The 10,917-nt window shown below is 45.0% G+C and overlaps 1 protein-coding gene across 1 annotated transcript; it reads left to right on the top strand.

The window, feature by feature from the left end:
• The first annotated feature begins 1,413 nt into the window (after positions 1–1,413).
• On the top strand, positions 1,414–9,397 carry RPL22 (ribosomal protein L22). Its single transcript, XM_003413495.3, has 4 exons — positions 1,414–1,530; positions 3,556–3,660; positions 6,656–6,780; positions 9,195–9,397. Exons 1-4 carry the CDS (start codon positions 1,519–1,521, stop codon positions 9,337–9,339), a joined length of 387 nt encoding a protein of 128 aa, XP_003413543.1. The 5' UTR covers positions 1,414–1,518; the 3' UTR covers positions 9,340–9,397.
• Positions 9,398–10,917: the final 1,520 nt, after the last annotated feature.

Below are 10,917 nucleotides of genomic sequence, written 5' to 3'. Positions count from 1 at the left end.
TTGCTGCTTCTGGAATATTCCAATGGCCACTGGCAGCATGAAGCTAGAGTGGGTGACACAGACAGCAGCAGGAACAAGCAGGAAGAATGTGTCTCATCTTCTTTCTCCAGTTTTGCTGTTTCCCCTGTAGCCCCTATTGATCTAGAATCTAACCCAGGGAGATGGCAGAGCAGAATTGTGGTTTGCAGAGGCCCCAAACCCAGCATCACAAAGTCAAGAATAGCAGGGTGGGTTGGGAGCACGGCTGACAACCAACGCAGTAGTCCTGAGTTTAAACCTAGAGCAGTCAGTGTGGGTTTTCTCCAATGATTTCTAAGCCCAAACTGGGCATTTACTAGGTGAGAACAATGAAGCCAGGTAAAGGGAGTGGAAGGTGAATGAATACAACGAAGGACCCTGGAATAAAATTCCTAACTATATACAATCTAATGGATTGTAGGTCTAGGTGTAAACTACTCAAGGTGTAAACTGTGGACCAGCAGCTTCAGCATCAGCGGGGAACTTGTGAGAAATGCAGCATCTCAGGCAGTGGAGACCCCGCCCTGAGTTGGAATCTGCATTTTAACCAGGTGTCATGGTGATTCCTATCTACATACAAGTTTGAGAGGTAATGGTCTCTGTATGGAAACCGGAAGGCAAGACCTGGAATGCTAGGAGGTGAGGATCAGAGAGTGCAGACTGTTTGAATTTGAGATGGGAAGGTAGGGGAAGTTAAAGGAGCCCTGATGGTACAGTGATTAAGAGCTCGGCTGCTAACCCAGAGGTTGGTGGTTCGAATCTACCAGCCACTGGCGTGGGAGAAAGATATGGCAGTCTGCTTCCCTAAAGATTACCGTCTTGGAAACCCCATGGGGGGCAGTTCTACTCTGTCCTCTAGGGTCGCTATGACTCGGAATAGACTCGATGGCAATGGATTTGGAGGGGTCACACTGGAGAGATTAAGTCCCAGGCGATGCTGCTGCTGGTCCAGCTATAGCCAGGAGAGGCGGCACTGGCAGACACAGCTCCTGGGAATGAGCTTCCTACCTGGGCGGTTGTAGATAGGAAGAAATCAATAGTAGGTTGAGTTATGACGACTTCGGATTTCCTCGATTTCTCCATGGCTAGAAGGTCCTCCCCTCACCAAATTAGTGAGTTCGATTCGCATTCCATTAGTTTATAATTTGCAGTTGGGTGAATTTCCCTATTATTTTTCTTTCCAAGCACTTTAAAAAGCAGAGCCGAACCCTTTATTTCTCTTTGGGCTCGTCCACAGCCTTCCCCCCCCTCTGACAATTGCAGTGGGACCGGCCACCCGGCCTCCTTTCTCCCCCTACAACCCCTCCCTGCCGAGGAGGGAAGTGTTTTGCATTTAGGGAAAACTAATAGCTCTCCGAGCGTACAGAACCGAGCGAAGCCGCGGCGATCGAGGGGCGTGGCCGAGCTATTCGTGCTGCCTGGGCTCTGCGTGCTCTGCGCGGTGCGGGCTCTTTGCGTCTGCGTAGTTCGCCGAACTCCCTTTCTGCCTCGGCTGCCGCCATGGCACCAGTGGTTAGTATGGCTCCTCGTGAGGCCTCTGCGCGGGAGAGGCACGTGGGCATCGCTGGGCCCGGCTCCTGCCCAGCCTCCTGGGGGACGTCGCTCTGCAGCGTCCGGCCGGGGCTGAGGCAGCAGGACAGCCGGAGCGGGCTAGGGCTGTTGCTGGGCCCACCACGTTGTGGGCAGAGGAGGCCGCGGCCTGAGGCCGGGAGGGCGATCCGGGAGCTCTCGGCAGCCGCGGCTCCGGCACGCGCCCCTGCCTGGGGCTGGCGGGGACCTGGAGCGCGGAGGTTGCGGCCTGGGCTGCTCACAGGCCCTCGGAGCTCGGCGTGAGGCGGCCAGGGTCTGGGCCTGGCTGGCTACCTGAGCGGAGGGCAGAAAGGAAGAAGGGGACCTGCCACCCTCGGGAGCCGCGCTTCGGTGGAAATGGTCCCCAAAAGGATGCTCCGGTCGGCCTGATTACAGAAAGAAGGCCCGGGTTGAGAGGCCTTTTAGTTAGCGTTCTCGGAGGAAATTAGTATCTCAGCGCGGTTGTACAGACCCTTTTTGGTGTAGGGCGAAGGTCCCCAATGCCCTATCTCCTTTAGCCTGGCTGGAAATGGAATATGCTGCTGTCGTGCCGGGGTGCTGGAAGAAAGTCGTTTTCCAGTGTTGTTCGCCCCAGGAGCTTACCTTTCTCCGGGTGTTGGGGGCGCCCTCGTTAACGTTTGCGGTAGCTTTACTTGTTCTGCCTGGGTGGGCTGTTAAATACTTGTATGCATTTGTATACCTTTGGTTTAAAACTATGATGGGAGGCGTCAAGCCCTTTGTGGGCATTTCTTTTACATGCTGATTTTTGTATTTCCGGGTCTAGCTCTTAAAGCAGCCCTTTTGGTTGTTAGTGGGGAGAGACGTTATAAAAACAAAATCGGTGATTTTTGCAATAGCTCAATGTTTGAAAAGAAGCCCTGCTGATGCAACGTTGAAGCGCTGGGTTGCTAATCGAAAATTTGGAGATTCGAACCCACCGAGCAGCTCCGCCGGAGAAAAACCTGGCAAACTGCTCCCTTGAATATTACAGCCAAGAAAACCCGATGGGGGCAGTTCTACCCTGTCACATGGGGTCGCTACCAGTCGAAAATCGACGGAACAGCACCTAACAACAACAAATGTTTGAAAAGCTGACTCAATTAAAAGCTTTAGGTGAAGTTCTTTTAAACATAAGAAAGGCGGTAAGATGTGTTCTTGGAAAGAGGTATTTAATGTTTAGATTCAGCAAAGCTTTTTAAAGTGTTGGTACAGGTAAGTAGGTTGTACAAATTATTTTTAATGCATTTGTAGAGAAGTTTAATAGAAGCTTCTTGCTAAGAGTGAAGGAGCTGGGACATCATAGGGTGTGCTGTCACTGGTGATTTAGATGCATTAATTCATAGGTTAAATCAAGCAGTGTTGTAATTGCAACCTAAGTTTTTAGCCACTTGTTCAAACTAGGGTGGACAAGCAGCTAGAACACTGAGCTGTTGTAGTTGCTGCTCCTGAAAAGCCAGGTTAAAACAAGCTTCAGAGAATAGCTGAAATGCTCACGGCTGGAGTCTGGAGAGTTAGGGCGAGTACTGATTGCAGATTAAAATTGTTTCAGATGTGCAAGGCATTTGTATGCCTGTGTACTAATCCTGGAATAAAATAATTGAGTATTCCTTGAAATGTTATTTGGAAATTTTAGGGCACATAAAAGGTAATCTTTTTTCCTTGTGGTTCATAAACTAACAGGCCTTTATACCCAGAGAGGTTGGGGAGGCTGGAAAATTCAAATGGCTCAAGAGTGCTTGAGTGATTTCCCCATCAAAAGGCCCCTAAGCCTTGTAGAGGAGCCTCTTTGGTATCTGTCTGCCACTCTTGGGCAGAGCAAGGCTCTTGGTGACAAGCACAGGAATACAACTCCATGGGTTTTGCATTCCTATGGGATTTACACCTGACCTTTTTGTTTGAAACAAACAATTTTGTTTTGACTGGTGGGCCTCATATTCTGTTACCCTTTGTTTGTTTTCTTAATCTTAGAAAAAACTTGTGGCGAAAGGGGGCAAAAAAAAGAAGCAGGTTTTGAAGTTCACCCTTGACTGCACCCACCCTGTAGAAGACGGAATCATGGATGCAGCCAATTTTGTAAGTTAGATTGTTAATGCCACCCGTTACAGAGTAATAAATCTGAGATACTGTTGAGAAACCCTCCTGTTGTTGCTGTCAGGTCAGGCCTGGCTCATGACAGCCTCCTGCACAACAGGATGAAGTGCTACGTGGTCCTGTGCTATCGCCATGGTTTGTTGTGGATTAGACTGCTGTGATCCATAGGGTTTTCAGTGGGTGGTTTTTGGAAGTAGATCCCCAGGCCTTCTTTCCTAGTTCCTCTTAGTTGGGAAGCTCCACTGAAACTTGTTCAGCATCACAGCAATATGTAAGCTTCCAGTGACAGACACGAGGTGCATTGGCTTTTCACATGGAAGGCGAGGATTCTACCACTGAACCACTGCTGCCCTATTGAGAAAACCTACTGGAGCACATTTCTGTTTTCAGGCTTATAGATAACTCCACAGTTCTGCCTCTGCTATTTAGGAGCTTGGTCAAGTTATCTTTTTGTAAGAGTTCTTTTCTCTCTTGTGTGTAACAGGGTTGTGAGGAGTAAATGAGACGAGCTTGTAAAGCCTTTAGCATGTTGCCTGGCACATAAGAACTAGAGAATTATCTTTCCCCCCTTTTCTTTAGTTTTCTAAAATAATTTTACTTAAAAGTTACAAAGAAACAGGCAAACCGTTCATGGGGTCCAACACCCCCCTTGCACTTTGGTGTGGGTCTGAGGCTCCTAACAGGGATGGCCTCACTTCTGGGCCTGGCTGCTCGGCTGGGAGCATTGGACAGATGGCAGCATCTCCTGAGCTTTTCCATTTTAATCAGCATTGGGGTGTCAATGTTCAGTTTAAAAATTCCTGCTTGCGGACTTGCAGTCGGAGCTTGGTTCTTCGAGTTCGTGCTCTGCACTGATTCTTTTGCCACATTGGCCATATTCCCCAATATTCTTCAATTTCACTTAAACCTAGAGAACTTAAATAATCTCACTGCTACGTTTTAACTCTGCAACTTGGGTTTAGCATTTTACTCTTTTGCTCTCTAATAGCCGTGCTTGGGGAAGGCAGACTTCTTTGTATGCTTAAGTCTCCTACTTTTACCTCTACTCTGCAGTTTTCAGAAGTTCATCTGTTGCCCAAATAAATAAATAAGTGAAGGCTTGCTTATGGCCATTAATGATAGAGAGTGGAATTCAGGTAACCTGTTGTAGTTTATAGATTCCCGGTTGGCACAAATGGTTTGTGCTCCACTGCTAACCCAAAGGTTGCCAGTTCAAACCTACCCAGTGGCACTGTGGAAGAAAGGCCTGGTAATCTGCTTCCATAAGGATTGTGGCCAAGGAAACCCAATGGAGCAGTTCTGCTTTTATAACACGTGGGGTTGCTGTGTGTGCGTGGGAATTGACTTGACAGCAATGGATCTTGATTGTTTTGGCTTATTGTAGTTTAATACCTTTGTCTAGATGCCTCCTGCATCCCTGTCCTGTAAGAAAGTCCCGCAGTTGGCTTAGATCCTTTTCTGTCAATTCTCTCTATCCAGTGACTTGCATTTCTCTGGCCTATTCAGTTTGGTGTCCCTGCGGTGGCCTCTGCCTCCCTCTGCATGCTGTTCCCCCCACGCTCATCAATATATGTGATTGTCTTTCCTCCTAGAAGTCTCTTCAGGGTAGAAAACTTGAGTCATTTATTAATCTAAGATGTAAAAGTCAAGGTTTCTTGTAGATTTAATAACTACTCTATCAACAGTTAGCATTTTGTGTTTTGGATTTTTAAAATAGAGAATTTTAGGAGTTTTGAGCTGAAAGGGACTTAGGGTCTTCATACAGCATTGCAACATTCCTCGCAACAACAGAACCCCAAAAAACTTCCTCCTTTTTTTGAACAAACCCCTGAAGCTCACAGAGGTGAGTGACTTGGAGGAGCTCACGTGAAGAATTTGCAGAGTGTTGCTCTCTAGGCTCTTGGGCTGCTGCCTCTTCTGCTGGACCATGCACGTTGGCCCTGAGCAGTTATGTGGGTGGGTTTGCCCCTTCCACTAGGTCAGAAACATAACTTGCACTGATAATGCTGAGGATGGTGCTTTGTACTCCTTATATTTAGAAGTTCCCTGCAGCTTCAGTTGCCTGTTCCCTTGTAGATGTTTGGCCCTGGGTTTTCTGTCTACTCTTTACCCTTTGATGCATCAGTATGTTGACACCTCCCTCCCCACCCCCCCAGCCTTCCAGGTAGAGACATATTTGACTTTGTGTGGAAGCAGTCAAGTATAATTATGTTAGAATGTTGTGTTCACATTATGTAATATATATAAGTAAGGTGGAATACTGCCATTTTCTACCTGCTGTTCCTAGATTTCAGACCTTGTATTAATACTAAAGATTTGCTATTATTTTAAAAATACTAGGTATTTAAATAGATCAATAAAGATCATGATAAATGGAGGAAAAAATGCCCCTTTAAAGTTTTAAAAAATGAAGATGTCACTTTGATGACTAAGGTGCACCTGACTTAAGGCGTGGTTTTTTCCATCACCTCATACATGTGAAGGCTGGACAACGAAAAAGGAAGACAAGAATTGATGCATTCTATCATGCTGATGGCAGAGAATATTGAATATACCACGGACTGCCTGAAGAACAAACAAGCCAGTCTTCGAAACGCAACCAGAATGCTCCTTAGAAGAGTGCTTGAAGAGACTTTGACTAGCTTATTTCGGACATGTCACTAGGAAAGACCCATCCCTAGAAAAGGACTTCATGTTTGGTAAAGTAGAGGGTCAGCAGAACTGAAGGAGACCCTCAATGAAAAGGATTGGCACAATAGCCACAGCTTTGGGCTCAAACGACATGCCAAAGATCATGAAGATGGAGCAGGACGGGGCCTACATAAGATCAGAGCTGACTCCATGGCAACTAACAACAGCAATGACATTTTTAAAGAACAACTATATTTCTTCAGTATTAAGAGTAGAAGAAGTTAAAATATTCTGGTGAGATGGGTGAACCTGTCTGTTCACTAATTGCTCGATTTGGTTTCAACAGGAGCAGTTTCTTCAAGAAAGAATCAAAGTTAATGGGAAAGCTGGTAATCTTGGTGGAGGGGTTGTAACCATTGAACGAAGCAAGAGCAAGATCACTGTAACCTCTGAGGTGCCTTTTTCCAAAAGGTAAGGGAGATTGTTACTAGCTTACATCACACTACCACACTCCCGCCCTCACTCCTGAACAGCCGTGTTGCTGCCGCCTTTAGAGTAATGTGCTTTGTGGTGTGTCTGCTGGTTTCTGGAACAGTGCCCAGTACAAAGGCAGTGGATAAATGGATGTTATAGTGGTAATTAAAAGTATTTGCTTTTCGGTAGTTTTTTTTTTTTTTCCTTTAATTTTGTTTTTCATGGGCTAATTATTCCCAGCAGTAAAGATGCTTAAACTTGATGGGACTGTATTCTTAAAAGTAAAGATTATGCTTCCTTTGCCTCAGTCACAATGAAGAGCTTCGATTTCTTTTTTTCCTCCTGTAAGTTCTGTTACGGAAACCCTGGTGGCATAGTGGTTAAGTGCTACGGCTGCTAACCAAAAGGGTCAGCAGTTCAAATCTGCCAGGCGCTCCTTGGAAACTCTATGGGGCGGTTCTTCTCTGTCCTGTAGGGTCGCTATGAGTTGGAATCGACTCGACAGCATTGGGTTTGGTTTTTTGGTTTGGTTTAAGTTCTGTTACGGCGTGGGACTAGAAATCCAGAGATGTCAGTTTTAGGCTGAAGCCGCTCCACATAATTCCTGTGGGCCCATTTTCCTTCCTTTCAGGATGGAGACAGTTATTCATTTGTCCCGCTATATTACAGGGTTGTTTGAGGAGAAGGTTAAAATACTTAGCTGAACATTTTGCTAACACATTTCACTGGAGAAATGGATGGGTTTATACCTAGCTCTGGTCCTGGGCCTTAGCATATTCTTAAGAGCTTTTATTTATACTGAATCAAGTAGTGAGAATTGTTAAGGTGTGTTAGGACAAGTTAGTTATAATTGCTTTTAGTTTTAGTCACATCAGTCAAAAGATGACTTTAAAACTTATGTGAGGAAAGAACATGGTCTGATTGGCTGAGTTAATTTATTTGCGTGGCAGGAGATCTGGTAGAGTAAGAGAAGAAATTGGAGGGCCTCCAGGGAATACAGGACACCTAACTTGTTGGGTTTTAGCAGGGCCCCTGGAGAAGATTCCATAACCTTTCTGTGGCCCGTGTCTGAGTTTACCAACCTAGCAGGAGAGTGTTTTCTAACACGTCTTCAGTTCTCACAGGTTTTCTGTTCCTTACTCAGAGGGAAAGCGAGGGAGTCTTAATCTTACAGGTTTCCTTTCCATGGAAACTGTGGCAGTAGTTTTATTCTAGAATCTTTTCTGCTTGCCTCTGAGCTTCCGCAGGTTTTTACCTCATTTTCCCCCCAGCATTCTATTATGCAAGCTTTCGAAATACCTGAACTTTTGAACTGAAAATGTCACCAAAGTAGAATATGGATGGAACAACCAATTAATTTATTTTTATGTAGGGAAAAGTGGATAGACTTGAACTGAGATCTTCACATCTTTGTGAAGATTACTTTGTTGGTGTAACACTGTTAAACAGTACTCATTTCTTGGAGCTGGGTGAGTTTGTTGGTATGGTAACACCTGGGTACTTGTTAATATGCCAGGGTTTGCATGGGCATCTCTTTAATCCTCAGGACCATCTGAAGAGATGGTAAGAATCACTGTTCCCGTTTTATGCTCAGGAAAACCGAGGCTTGGGAAGGTTAATTTGCCCAGTAGTGGGTTTGGCTGGCATATCTCCTCCTCTCTTTATGGCTTTGGGAAGATGCCCAGGTAGATAACCCTCAAGGCCTTGGAAGCAAACAGGTGAGAGAAGAAACAAGATGACAAACTTTGTGTAGTTAGAATGTGGGGCACAGAAGGCCAGTTGCTGCTTTCATATAAAGAGCGAATTTTCTAATGAGCAGTTTGCTGTGGGCACTACTTTAGCTCTCGTCCAGGCGGAAGCAGCAATTAGGCATATGCATTAAAAGAGCTAAGTGCCCTCACTGCAGAGAGCCAGGGTGAGGGCAGGGTGTCTGCGTGTCTGATCCAGGGCATCTCATGGCATAAGTGAACCATAAGCAGCTCCAGTAACCCAAACCACCTCACAGGGAGGCATGTAATCAGTGGGGTGATGTGTGTAAAGTGCTTGGAGCTCACTGGAAACAGTGATTTCTCTCTCAATAAAGGGTATTAAGGTTGTGCTTTACTGCCAGATTACTAGCTTGGTGGCTCTTCTCCAGTGGTCACTAAAAGCCATTTTATAGGTCTTTGCTGTTAATTGTTTAATGGACAACTGTTACATCTACTTCTGTGTTCTCATTTTTATTGCTAATTTAGAGGCAATGTAACCGATATTTCTTCCTGTTAACGCATTGGCTGTGTATTGGCCATATTGTTGCCCTTTATGAAGGGTGGAAAAGTTATTTTGAATGGGGGCTTTATAAAAGTTAAAATGTTTCAGAATGCAAGAACAAAGTCTGTCTAGTGTAGTTTTCAAGTGTCCTTTCTCTGCAGGTATTTGAAGTATCTCACCAAAAAATATTTGAAGAAGAATAATCTACGTGATTGGTTGCGCGTGGTCGCTAACAGCAAAGAAAGTTACGAATTACGTTACTTCCAGATTAACCAGGATGAAGAAGAGGAAGAAGATGAGGATTAAAACTCACTTACCTGGAATATTTTGTATTAGTCCTTGAATAAAACTTGGGAAAGAAAAAGGTGGCTATCCTTGTATCTCTGCAGTGTGGATTGGACAGAAAACCGGAAATCATAGGGACAGGGCTTCAGCTGGGCTCCACTCACTCATTTGTAATATGATTTTTTTCCTCCTTGAAAATTTCAGTTCTCAGTGTAGTGATACCGGAATAGAAATATGCAGTGACTTAAGGGAACGGATGATGATTTGTCATTGACTGGGTAGGTAGGGTGTGGAGAGGTGAGTTTCAGTTAGTCACTATTTTATTTTAAAACATGACAATTTTATCTGGCGCACTTTCTCAAAGAGAAAGCGTCAGGAATACAAATACGGGGACTCCTAATTCATTCAAAGCAAAGCAAGTGACTTCTTTCTGAGGTTCTCGTCTTGTGGGGAAATGCCTGTGACAATAAAGACACAGCTTTCTGGGGCATTTGTATCATTTCTGTTTTTTGATTACAAATTACTCTTGATAAAACTGTTAATAAATTCCTCATTTTTTTCCTATAGAAATACAATGTGATTCTTTAGAACTGCTCCTGAGGAGCCCTGGTGGCGCAGAAGTTAAGCGCTCGGGTGCTAACCCAGAGGTCGGCAGTTTGAACCCACCAGCTGCTCCTCGGGAGAAAGATGTGGCGGCCTTTGGAAGCTATGGGGCAGTTCTGCCCTGTCCTATAGGGTTGCTCCGAGTCAGAATCGACTTGATGGCAGTGGGTTTGGGTTTGGTTTTAGAATTGCTATCCTCCTGCCCTTGAAAAAAGGTTTTAGAGGGAGATTGTAGCAGTCCCAGGTTTTCAATGAAACAAATCTCTGTATAAAAATGTATTTGTAAATCATTGTTTCTGCTAGTCTTAGCAACACACTGTTGCTTTGGCATCCAGCAGGGGGAGCCAGAGATGAGTAGTCGAGCTTCCAGCTGTGACTCCCCACGGTTTTTACTGCAGAGAGCTTGGTAGCCTTTTCATGGAGGATTGGGCATGAAGGAGAAGTGACTGGGAAACAGTTCACACTAAGGAGATGACAGGAGTTTCCAGAGTCCCAGGAAATAGTTGCTGCCCTGCCACTTAGGCCAGGACTGGATTTTATGTCAGAAGTAATTCTACGAATTAACATTAAACAGGTCAAACTGAAATTGTTTTCTGTAGGACATGGAGGGAGGAAACGATGCTCACCTCCTTGGGTTATGTTTCCCAATGCAGAGGGTAGAGAACCGTGAGAGGTTATCAATGAGGTCGTGAAGATGTAATTGCTGATGAGAGGTTCAAGAGCATTTGGGAGTGACTTTGAAAAGAGACCCTGCAGAAACGTCTGCATTGTTTTATGATTATATTGTATAATCATGCTGCTTATAAAGAGCTGGCCTGCAGATGATTTCCACACGCAAAATTCGTGCGTTCTGCTAGTTGCATAGCTGGAAATGAAATGCTCAGGTACTACCTCGGCTCCAATTTAACATTTGTTGCTCCTTGGATTGCATTTAACATCTTGAGGCTTTGCAATGTCATTTGTGGTAAAGGCACTACCATTTTCTATTTATATGCA

This window comes from Loxodonta africana, chromosome 3 (assembly GCF_030014295.1).
Source record: "Loxodonta africana isolate mLoxAfr1 chromosome 3, mLoxAfr1.hap2, whole genome shotgun sequence".
Lineage (NCBI taxonomy): Eukaryota > Metazoa > Chordata > Mammalia > Proboscidea > Elephantidae > Loxodonta > Loxodonta africana.
Note: the sequence above shows the minus strand (reverse complement) of the source record. Positions and strands in the feature narration are given on the sequence as shown.